The sequence below is a fragment of the Ipomoea triloba genome, chromosome 12 (assembly GCF_003576645.1).
Source record: "Ipomoea triloba cultivar NCNSP0323 chromosome 12, ASM357664v1".
NCBI classification, from domain to species: Eukaryota; Viridiplantae; Streptophyta; class Magnoliopsida; order Solanales; family Convolvulaceae; genus Ipomoea; species Ipomoea triloba.
The window spans coordinates 3,149,355-3,161,703 of NC_044927.1; the positions used below are offsets into that span (position 1 = coordinate 3,149,355).

General features: G+C 36.4%; 2 protein-coding genes across 2 annotated transcripts; both read left to right on the forward strand.

The window, feature by feature from the left end:
* The first annotated feature begins 1,432 nt into the window (after positions 1-1,432).
* LOC115999719 (ribonuclease III domain-containing protein RNC1, chloroplastic) lies at positions 1,433-5,225 on the forward strand. Its single transcript, XM_031239607.1, has 5 exons — positions 1,433-2,388; positions 3,223-3,427; positions 3,701-3,901; positions 4,036-4,122; positions 4,465-5,225. The coding sequence occupies exons 1-5, from the start codon at positions 1,592-1,594 to the stop codon at positions 4,780-4,782; spliced, it is 1,608 nt and encodes a 535-aa protein (XP_031095467.1). The 5' UTR covers positions 1,433-1,591; the 3' UTR covers positions 4,783-5,225.
* A 2,173-nt stretch (positions 5,226-7,398) lies between these two features.
* LOC115998934 (casein kinase II subunit alpha-2-like) lies at positions 7,399-12,255 on the forward strand. Its single transcript, XM_031238601.1, has 10 exons — positions 7,399-7,737; positions 8,549-8,678; positions 9,090-9,284; positions 9,407-9,564; positions 9,949-10,039; positions 11,148-11,213; positions 11,415-11,497; positions 11,641-11,704; positions 11,784-11,852; positions 11,997-12,255. The coding sequence occupies exons 1-10, from the start codon at positions 7,652-7,654 to the stop codon at positions 12,054-12,056; spliced, it is 1,002 nt and encodes a 333-aa protein (XP_031094461.1). The 5' UTR covers positions 7,399-7,651; the 3' UTR covers positions 12,057-12,255.
* The last annotated feature ends 94 nt before the right edge of the window (positions 12,256-12,349 follow it).

Consider the following 12,349-nt stretch of genomic DNA (forward strand, 5'->3'; position numbering starts at 1 on the left):
TTTTTTTTTTTTTTTTTTTTTTTTTTTTTTTTTTTTTTTTTTGTTTTTTTTTTTTGGGTCCAGGTCCATCCTTAACCTTTCAAAATATATGTAGTGGAAGTCTGTCTCATGCATATATCAATCAACCCCATATTACCTTTAAAGTATATAGCTACACATGATGTTGTATTCTCTCAATTATATTGCCCCCAGACCGGGTGCAGGGGCCGCATGCATGCTAGCTTTGATTGCTCGAATCATCACATTATAATAAGTTAGGGACAAAGGGATATTTTTTTGTTGTGGTGTTTAGTTGAGAGCTGTTTTCTTCCTATCTTAGTGCTTCTTTCACACACTAGTAGACCCTGCAGCATGCCTTTCATGTCACCCTCGTTAAGAAGCTTCGATTCAAGATATCTTGATTATATTGTCTCGGCCTTATGCCAGACATGCAACGATATAACACATTTAGTCATGTCTAAACGGACTCCTGTGAACCTAACTCACATTGTCATCTCTACTTTTAAAAAAGTGTCTAATTAACTCTACATCTAAGGACTTCCACATTTCTCATTGTGCTTGGTCCACACATTTCATAACTACTCACTCAAAACAACCTCTAAACTGAATCAACCAGTTAAAAAAAAAACCAATTGATCCATGGACCATGTCCATGCCCGAGGTTGCATTTGGTCCCATATCCTTTGATTAAGGAGAAAGTCCATAGGTGCGCTTTAAGTGAAACTCATCTTATGACTCTAAGTGGCAAAGGACGATAAAGAGCTAGTCGACTCAAACTATCAATAGACAACTTTCACGACGAGTCAAATTTAAAAGTTTATAGTTGCTAAACTAACTACCGGATCAACTCAAGCTAAGTCCCATTTGAACCATATCCCCAACAATACATTTAGCATACCAAAATATTTGTGAATTGATACATGGAATATTTTGTTTTATATAAATATTTACAGACCAATTCTTTAAAAAAAAAAATTTTTAAAATACTGACCAGTGACCACAAGGGAATGTTGAGGCAATCATTATTGTGTGGACCATATTATTAAATAATGCACATTCAATATAAAAATAATGTACATTATATTCAGGGGATGTACATTATTTGTGTACTGAATGCACATTATTTTTATAGTATAAAAATAATGTACATTCAGTACAAAAATAATGTACATTTAGTACATTAAAAATGTACATTTGATTATGGTCCACATAGATGTGTGGACCATGGTCCACACAATAATTTGCCATGTTGAGGGGATTGGACTGGATTTTGATTAATATGCAGGGGATTATTGAACCAGACCACTCCCACAAGATCTGTAAATTGGATTGGGCCTATACCAGTTGTTCCAGCCCAGATATCTTTTAGAAATTTAATCTCTTCTTTTCTTTTCTTTTTTTTTTTTGAAATATGAAATTTCATCTCTTATCTCTTTTCTCTCTTCAGCCGCACCTCAATTTCCAGCTACTATCAGTCCATCAAAGCCCTGCAAAAACCTCCATAACTCAAATCCAATCCAGAAAAACTATTATGTAACTTCATCCCACTGTTCCCTGAAACTCAATCCACAATTCTATCACTTCACTGGCTATGGAGCTCTGTTCAACCTTCAAACCGCACTTGAATGTCCATCACCCATCAGACCTCAGCTTTTCATCCTCATTATCACCCTTCCCTCTCCAAACCCACCTCAAGATCTCCAGAATTCCGGCACCCATTTCTCCAAACTTCCGAATTTCAGCCGTAGCGGTAGAACCCAAAGAGCTCCCGGAAAACAGCCCGCAGAGACTCCTCAAAGAGCTCGCGCAGCGCAGAAAGGCAACTTCCCCCAAGAAAAAGGCGCCGCCCAGACGGTTTATACTCAAGCCTCCGCTAGATGACGCGAAGCTAGCGGAACGGTTTCTTAACAGCCCGCAATTATCGCTAAAGTCGTTCCCTTTATTGAGCTCTTGCTTGCCCTCTTCGAAGCTCAATAATTATGATAAAGCTTGGATTGGGGATTATTTGGTGGAGGCGAAACAGGCTCTTGGGTATCCATTGGAGCCGTCGGATAATTTCGGGGACGATAATCCGGCTAAGCAGTTTGATACGCTGTTGTATTTAGCTTTTCAGCACCCGTTTATTGAGAAGAATAATGCGAGGCATGTGAGGGCGGGGCACTCGAGGCTAGGGTTCTTGGGAGAATACGTGGTTGAATTGGCCTTATGCGAGTTCTTCTTGCAGAGATATCCCAGGGAATCGCCTGGGCCGATGAGGGAGAGAGTGTATGCTTTGATTGGGAAGAGGTTTCTCCCCAAGTGGATCAAAGCTGCCAGTTTGCAGAATTTGATTTTTCCTTGTGATGATATTGATAAATTGAAACGATCAGAGCGAGAACCTCCCTGCAAGTGAGTTAGCCTAGCCTTGTTTTTCTTTCTCATTTGGGGCTTTTTAATGAATTAATGAACATGTCCTTTTATGCACAAAAAATAGTCTTTTACCTCTTTTAATTTGGGATGTATACCCTGTTGTATATGTAGCATTTTGAGTGACAAGGAAACCTACGACCACTATTTGAGGGTTTGTGACTTGCTCAAACCAAAAAGTTCCCTAGGCCGCACTTGCTTAGAGTCAAACTTGTAACAGTGTGGCTACTAGCCTACTACTCTGATCAACTTAGCTGGAGTTGCCCCTTTTGTTGAGAGTCAAACTTGTAACAGTGTGGTTACTAGTCTGACCAGCTTAGCTAGAGTTGTCCCGTAGTTAAACTTGTAATCTTGTGGTTACCAAGTCAATAGTATAACCAGCTTGGCTGAGGTTGAAGGGACATTTTGAAAAGGGGCATGGTAGGGGAAGGGTGGCAGTTGAAGGGACTGTTGGCAGTTTTTCACTCTGTATTTGGTAGATCTTTGATGAAGGATCACCAGTTCATTCATTTCTTAGCCAGTCATCCCAAATAATATTGTGTCTCCTGAAAAAAATGTCTCAAAAGTCAACATTTTGTTGTGTTTAGTACATTGTTTGTCCTACTTCAAGTTAACTCGGAATTGTTAGCAAAGCAGGGATTTCCTATGTCCCTAACTGCCTAAGCTAATAGGCAAACCTTGATGCATCCTCTAACATGACATCTTTTTGTAATGCATGTCCTTATTTGGATTGTCTTTTGATCATTTGCGTATTTTGGTCTTGTATGCTAGCCAGTTTTACATAGCATTAACGTTGCTTCAATTGCATCGTGACAGATCTGTATTCTGGGCTTTGTTTGGAGCAATCTATTTATGTTTTGGCATGCCAGAAGTTTATCGAGTTCTCTTCGAAGTATTTGGAATGGATCCCGAGGCTGAAGACTGCCAACCCAGACTCAGGAGGCAACTAGAGGATGTAGACTATGTATCTGTAGAATTTGAAGGCAACAAGCTAAGCTGGCAAGATGTCGCTACATACAAGGCAAGACCCTTTTTTTCTTTCCTTTCTGTTCTTTCGTTTTGCTTTGCCCCTTTTATATTTATTGATTGATTCTTTGCAGATGCGACTTGTTCTTATTCATTTTCCTTAGTTCCATTTACGTCTTGCATATTCCCGTTTGTACATCAAGTGGCTGACATTAACATTTAAAATTTGAAAAAGAGAGCTCAATTTGATTATTATTGAATAGAAGTTAGAACTATAGAAGATTTTATTTGTGTTCTGGAAATGAATATTTTCTTTCATATTTAACAGCCTCCAGAAGATGCTCTTTTTTCGCATCCTAGGCTATTCCGGGCATGTGTTCCACCAGGCATGCATCGGTTCCGTGGAAATATATGGGATTACGATACTAGACCTCAAGTCATGAAAACACTCGGTTATCCATTGGCAATGACAGATAGAATTCCTGAGATCACCGATGCCAGAAACATAGAACTTGGACTCGGTTTGCAGGTATTTCGTTTAGGCCCTTATAAGCTTTCGGCTTTTTATGAGGCCCTCAACTTACCTATATACTGCAAGAAAACAAATAGGGATGAGGGAGCCTAATGGGTTGGTTTTTGTCATGTATTGAACACAAAATGCAGCTTGCTTTTATGCACCCCTCAAAGTACAAGTTTGAACATCCACGGTTTTGTTATGAGCGACTAGAATATCTTGGTCAGAAAATCCAGGTACTAATCCTGTTTTAGGTTCATTCTAGTGTTTTTTTTTTTAAAAAAAAAATCAAATCTTTTTCAATTTCTATGGATTCAATTAAGATTTAGGTACTATCTTTGTAACCCAATGGGGTAAGCTCAAGTGGCAAGTGAGCTCTCTTTGTGGGGAAGAATTTCGGGAGAACCTGGTTTTGATTCCCCGGGCCAGCTCCCGTGCCTCCAGGAGTGAGCGGGGATTAGTCGGGTGGACCCGGACCGTTAAACGGATGGAGAAAGACCTGGAACACCTCGTGGATTTACCAAAAAAGGTACTATCTTTGTAGCACAATGTTTGACTATGTTCTTCTCATACTGCAGGATCTTATAATGGCTGAGAGGTTGCTTATGAAGCATCTGGATGCCCCGGGAAGATGGTTGATGGAGAGACATCGTCGTATCTTGATGAACAAGTTCTGTGGGAAGTACTTGCGGGAAAAATTTCTCCACCGATTTATCATATACAGCGAGGAAGTCCAGGATGCATACGAGCACAATCGGAGGTTGAGAAATCCAGCCACAACTTCGGTTCAACAAGCCATTCACGGTGTGTCATATGCCGTATATGGGAAACCAGATGTACGACGCCTCATGTTTGAGGTTTTCGACTTCGAGCAAACCCAACCGAAGGCAGTTTAAGACCTCGGTTCGAGACATTGCAAGGTGTTCTACCCTAGTCTGAAGATTCATTGTCACATTGGCAAGAAAAGTAGAGGAGGTTCAAAATTGTTTGTAGTGAGAGATTGCAGATCAGAGCAATGTACAGTTTTCCCCCAATTCCCATGTTGAGATGTACATCAAATGTACTTGAGTTGTATAAGATGAGATTCTGCTTCTCATGGATTCAAACTATAAAATCTTAGAGAGAGAAAAGGCAGGTTTCAGGGCAAAGTGGGGGTTCTAGTGACAGAGAGAAGCCATGGCCAGAATTGAGAAGTTCCAAAGAATGATGATAACTGTTCTCCTGACATATTCTGTTTTAGGGTTTATTCTACTTTTGATCTTGTATTATTTCTATTTATGACATGTGATTACTTTGTGCTTGTGATTAAAAAATGCTTTAGTTTTAGTTATTTTACTTTAAAAATTGTTGAACTTTTTGTTGCAAATGTTAAAAATATCTCCACCTTTTCGATCATTTTATCAAACTTCACTATACATTATGTGAAAAAAAAAAACAACAACAAAAAAAAAAAAACAAAAAAAAAAGGACTAAAAGTGAAATGTTAAAAAAAAAAAAATTAACAAACAAAACTGAACATTATAAGCCAAAAAAATTACAGTTGTTGGACAAAGAGTGAAATACTCTATTTTATCTTATAAAAATGGTATTACTTATTAAATTTAATGTACTTACAAGGCGTTTGTGGGAATAAAGTAATAATTTAAATTTTAGTGTTTGGTTTGCAGGAGTAGAATTATGAGAAAAGGCTAGGCCCAAGGGGTCCAAGAGAGATTTTAATTGGATTAAGGACTGGAATAGTGGAGAATATGTTCAAAGGTGCAAAGAAGTTAAGAATTTAAGATCCACAGAACAAGAAGGCATAAAATCAAGGGCTAAAGGTACAAAGATAGCGAAGAAGGGGTATGTGTCGAGTGGTGGTGTAGCTTGGTGTTCAATTGTTATGCCATGGACCTGGGTCCACCTTGTAAAGTGGGTTTGGATCTATATTCACAATTTCGTAACTCTATATTCACAGTGTGAATATAGAGTTCTAAAATTGTGAACATACAGTTCTAAATTTGTGAACATAGACTCGAGTCCACCTTGCAAGGTGGACCCGGATCCATACCATAATTTGCCATTGGCGCTATGTCGGGCTAATCAATGCCTTACCGTAAAATTATTGAGAACATTATAGTAAATTGATTCACATAGCCTAACATATATGTAGTAACACTTAACCAAACAAAGTAATATTATATTCCACAATCAAAACCAAACACATAAGATAATACATTCCCAAAATCTGACATTACCTTATTGAAGATAACCCTATTACCTAGGATAATCTAATATTCCGTGAACCAAACGACATCTCGGTCGAGTTCGTCACATAGAGTTTTTATAGTACAATTTGTTTTTTGGTTACGAATTATTACACAACAATTAAATTTAATTTATTTAATACGCACTCTCGAGTAATAACTACAAGTTTTTTTTTCACATAAAAATAAATAAATAAATTAGAAATACATATTTATGGAGAAGTGTACAAATTACTTGGTGACGTGTGCTATATTTGGACCGCCCAAACTTTATATCTTAAATAATCTTTGGGGTGGCAATTGCCTGTCCTAACAAATTAATTTTTTCCAGAAAAAGAGAGCAGCAAGTATCCAGTGAGTAGGGTCAATTTTGTAAGATTCTTTAATGCACCACTATAAAATAATCGGATACCCAACTTGGCCCACAGAATGAAAGTTACACTCTATCTAAAGTCACTTTAATGCCCTTATAAAATATCTACCCATTGCGGTCCCACAATTTATATCGGATTCTATATACGTATTGTAAATCATAATTTACAATGTAATGATCGTTACAATTTTATTTAGCATAAATAAAATTAATTTCGATGTATAAGATTTTAATATACTTTAATTGAGAAAACTCGTGATCATACTAAAAAAAATGTACACATAATAATTTTCATGTTTTAATTCTAAACAAAAAATATTGTATAGATATAACCATATAATTTTTTGGAAAAATTATACATTTAAACCCTTAATTATTTTACGCTACAACAAAACTTGTTTGTCATACATTAGTGTTGCGGTTATAATATATGGCTTAGCTCAAATGTCCATATGCTATCCGTCAACATGTTATTGTCTCAGGACATTGATATAGTGAATGATGGTCATTAGCCCGGACCAATAGATCGACTCGTGGAGAATTAGAACAATTTATGTGGTCCTGAACACATGTCCGGAAGAGATCCAAAATAAATAAAGATTGTGAAGGACATAGGTGTACAATCACAACCTATAAGTCTATGTCGGGTATTACTAAATTACCTCTTTTCTTTTTCATAACTAAAGACTAACACACAAAATATCTCCCGAGGTTTTACATTCCCAAAACATGCCATATGTTTAATAGTAACAAAAATCTAACAAACTCTTTACTCATTATACTCTTGTGAATATTTTCAGCTCTGGAGCCTAATTTAGGATAAAGTAAATATTTATAATAATTGTATTTAAAGTAAAATTGCAACTGGGACACAGGTCAGCTTGGCACCGACCCAACCCCCCCAGATATGATTGTGCTTTTTATTCCTCAAGAGTCAAGAATTCGAGATCCATTTTACTGTCACTCTCTTTCCAAGACGAACACAAATTCGATCTGCTCACCATCTGCTTCGTTGATATCGCTCTTGTGACGACCGGGCGGTGTTAACTAAGCTGGTGGTGAACGACGCTCCCTGCCGCCGCCGCCGCCGTTCTCAGCCGCAAGTAGTCGCGCCTCGTCAATCGGCTTCTTTTGCTTCTCCAAGCCATGTCCAGATCTCGAGTTTATGCGGACATCAATGTGGTTCGCCCTAGGGAGTATTGGGATTACGAATCGCTCACTGTTCAGTGGGGGTAAGTTCCATCGCTTAAACCCTAAGGCCTAATTTCCTTTCCGTGTTATTGTTTGGAATATAGTTTGACGATTTCTGATCTGAATTAAGTGAGATAAAGCAGTAACGGGGGACTTTTCTATCTGGTTATGAGTTTTAGGGGATGTATTTGCTAATAAAATGGCCAGAAGAAGACACTTTGGTTTCACATGCTTTAAATTTATAGTCTCCCATGTGTATTTATATGTTTTCAAGTAATGCAAAAAATTCGCATTATATCACTTTGAATTTTTAGCCTTCTTTATGTTCATTTACTTTTTGATTGTATATTTCTTCCAATTTGATTGATTTTCTCATCTATGCATATCATCTGTGGGGTGTGTGTGTGTGTGTGTGTGTGTATTAGTGTCGAGTCTTCCCAGGTAAAGAACAATTTGTTCTTTCCAGTTAGGCTCTGGCATCTGCAACTATTCAAAGTTAAGACCTGTTTGTAATTTACATCCTTCTAGTGGCTTCCTTGTCTTAACTGGAACTATGTGATAACTTTGACTACTTAGAAGTTCAACATACTTTTGCTTGCCTTCATGTATTATATACACAATCAAGAGAAATTTGGATAGTCTTTATCATTTTGTACTCAGTTCCAAACTCATTCCTTCAGGGATCATATAGTTAGCTTGTTTCTGTTGGAGACAAAGAATGATGGTTCTCATAAGGATTGTTTTACTTAACACCGCCTTTTATAACAAAAATGTTAATCTGTCTTATACACAAACAGAGTTTGCATGTTGTGTGTATTATGCTTCTTAACATTCCTTGCATTATTGTTTCAGTGACCAGGATGACTATGAAGTTGTTCGGAAAGTCGGAAGAGGAAAATACAGTGAAGTGTTTGAGGGTATAAATGTCAATAGCAATGAGAGGTGCATAATTAAGATTTTGAAGCCTGTTAAGAAGAAGAAGGTAGGATAACCTTTTTATATCTTCACACTTCACATTGGAACAATGTTTTACTGTGATTGTTTAGAGAAGGATTTAAGGAATAATGTGGTTATTTATATTGCTATTAAAGTTCTGATTTATATGCAGCTTGTTTTTCCACGTTAGTATCTGTTGAGATTCACTAATACTGGCAGGTTCATAGAGTATTAAATTGTATCTAAATTCTACAAGAAAAAAAAAAACCACTCCTAAATACCTGCAGATATAAAAATGTTTTCACATTTGGTCTTTTATGTTTGATACTCTCAATACTTATCTCTTCACTGATGAAACGATTTGATCTTCTCCACTTTATCCTACTCCTTTCTGTTTTCACATAAAAATGTGACTGTAACTTATTGACACATTTCCTGTTTTTGTACTCCTACGCAGATTAAGAGAGAGATCAAAATATTGCAGAACCTCTGTGGAGGACCAAATATTGTCAAACTCCTTGACATTGTCAGAGATCAGCACTCAAAAACTCCAAGCTTGATATTTGAGTATGTAAACAGTACAGATTTCAAGGTTTTATACCCCACATTAACAGATTATGACATACGGTACTACATATATGAGCTTCTCAAGGTAAAAGGAAACTCCAATTGCTAGATGATCACTAATGTTAGATTAGTGAGTGTCCATTCCTTTATTTAGAAGATACCTATTGAAGGAAAAAACCATTTGAAATTTATTTGATGAAATTGCAGGCCCTAGACTATTGTCATTCACAAGGAATAATGCATAGAGATGTCAAACCTCATAATGTTATGATAGACCATGAGTTGCGGAAACTTCGATTGATAGATTGGGGCCTTGCTGAATTTTATCACCCAGGGAAGGAATATAATGTTCGTGTGGCTTCAAGGTAAGAACTAATCTTTAAGTCATTTCAGTTTACTTCCTGATCTTGTAACTCTATGAATACATACTCTGACAATCCCTTAAAAGTGAGCCTTACTACATTAGAATATTACAGTATTATAGAAGGGTGCTGGAATTTGTTGATCCAACTCCATTGTTCAAGATCTGCTAGATATAGGCATAACTTACTTCTAGTTAGACAGCGACTACTTGTTCTAGTTAAGATTAAATGTAATAGCATGGACTTACAAAAGTGTTCAAGTAGTTAAAAAATATTTAAAGGTTAACTTGTCATTAGTGATAGGATGTGCCTTTCACATGCTCTAAAAATGTTTAAGCTATTTAGCATATTGAAACGATTTTGAAAATTTTAAATCTTGTTATGCAGATACTTTAAGGGTCCTGAACTTCTTGTTGACTTGCAAGACTATGACTATTCTTTGGATATGTGGAGCCTTGGCTGCATGTTTGCAGGAATGGTAAGAATCAATTAATGATTTTAGGGAAAATGACACTTTTAATCCCTTAGTTATGACCATTGTGTAGATTTAGTCCCTCAATTATTTGCGGCGGCCTTGTTTGGCAATCATTGGTTAGTGGATAGCATATAACGGATTTGATCAGCTGATTGTATCAGCGATTTGTAAAAAGATGTTTGGTAAAGTTAGTTGCTTAGTATTAGCAGTTAACACGTAAAAAGAAAAAAGGACATTCGTAATAATAATAATATTATTATTATTATTATGTAATAATAAAATAAAAATAAAAATAAATAGTAATAATAATAATAATAATAACAACAACAACAAAAACAAAACCAAAAAAGAAAAACAAACAAAAGGATGTGGGAGCTCAACGCCCACATCAGAAGTTGAGTATGAAAGGGCGTTGACCTCCCTCTATAAAAGGGAGATCAATGCCCCTTCAGGCATTCATTTTCAGTCCTTGCCCATCCCACATCGGATGGGCAAGGGAAGAGGAGCCTAAGGCTCTTTTATTAAAGGAGCCTGGCTCCTAAATCCATGGAGTTATTATTATTATTATTTTTTAAATTTAGTGGAGGGTGTTTTGGGGAAGGATAAAATATCCTTCCCCAAAACGCCAACCTCAAACGCTGCTAAAAGCAGTGTATGGGGTTTCAGAGGTTTGGAGCAAACCACTGCTCCAAACTGCTGAGTTACCAAACGAAAATGGCAGATCTGCCATTTACCAAACAAGGCCTTAGTGCTTCAAACTTATTACCGAAGTGGCGGATTTTCTCCCTCAGAGTCCAAATCAGCTACTTTATAAGTGGCATATTGGTGCTTGATTTAGTCATTTAGGGATCAAATCTACCACTTTGATAATAACTTAAATCTACACTTCAAATAATTAAAGTAGTTACAATTGAGGGATTAAAAGTGTCATTTTCCCATGATTTTATGTTATCTGTTTGTGTGTGTGAATGAGCCCGCTTTATTTTGATTCAAGGATATAAATATAAAATGTGCTTTACCATCATTGCCAATCTGCAATACATAATTTTAAATTTGATTTTTTAACTTCATGTCTTACTTCATGGCTATTCTTTACTGTTATTTTATGTAGATTTTCCGCAAGGAACCTTTCTTTTATGGACATGATAATCAAGATCAGCTTGTCAAGATTGCCAAGGTATCATGAAGATTGGGAGTTATGCATAGTTTTCAATATATCAAATTAAAATACAATTGAAATACCATAGACTATTGGTAGAAAATTAAATTTGGAGTTGATGTGAAAGTGAAATCATGAAAGGTCATGCTAATTTTGACTGCTTATTAAAAGGTTTTCTATTTGATTTGATCTCTGATTCTTAATACTATTGTTTTTTAGGTACTTGGGACAGATGAGTTGAATGCATATTTGCACAAGTATCGATTAGAGCTTGATCCTCAGCTTGAGGCTATGGTCGGGAGGTATGCTTTATTCTTCTTGTAATGTATTTTTCAATCTTTGGTATGACGGGATATGTTATATGCCAATATTTGGCTTCTTTTATTTGCATTTCAAAAGGAATATATCTTAAATGTTTTAACTTCTCACCTTTCCTTTCCTGCAGGCACAGCCGAAAGCCATGGTCCAAGTTTATTAATAATGATAATCAGCATTTAGTGTCACCTGAGGTATTGCCATCTCTAAAATCTAAATTACTATAGATCCTTCTCGGGATCCAGATCCACTGATGTTGAGGTGCACTTGCAGGCCATAGATTTTCTCGACAAGCTTCTTCGCTATGATCATCAGGATAGGCTTACAGCAAGAGAAGCAATGGTAAACCTGTTTGCTAATACTTAAATTATCTTCTTATTCTTCATCTCTTCATTGTTCATTGTTTCCTTAATTCTATTCCATTGATATCCATATCCTTCTGTTAAGTCTTTTTGCCATAAAGTAACATCCATTCCCCAATCTTAGGCCCACCCATATTTCTTGCAAGTGAGGGCCGCAGAGAATAGCAGGATGAGAGTTCAGTGATGTGGTCTTTCATCATGGTCGTCGTCATCATAATATAAATTTGCAATTGAATGAACTAGATTTGGGTGGTTTTGAAGTGATGTGAAAGTGACATGTACTATTGGAGAGGTATATTTTTGACATTCTGTATCCATGTTTGAACTAAAAAAAATTGTCTGTGTTGTGTTTCACCTGCAATTGCTGTGTAGTATTGCATTTTCAGCCGATTCATTTTCCCAGTAAGACCTTCCTAATGAAATTAACCAAGTTATATCTTTAAAAGTTAAATCCCAAGACTTCAAAATCTAAAATCC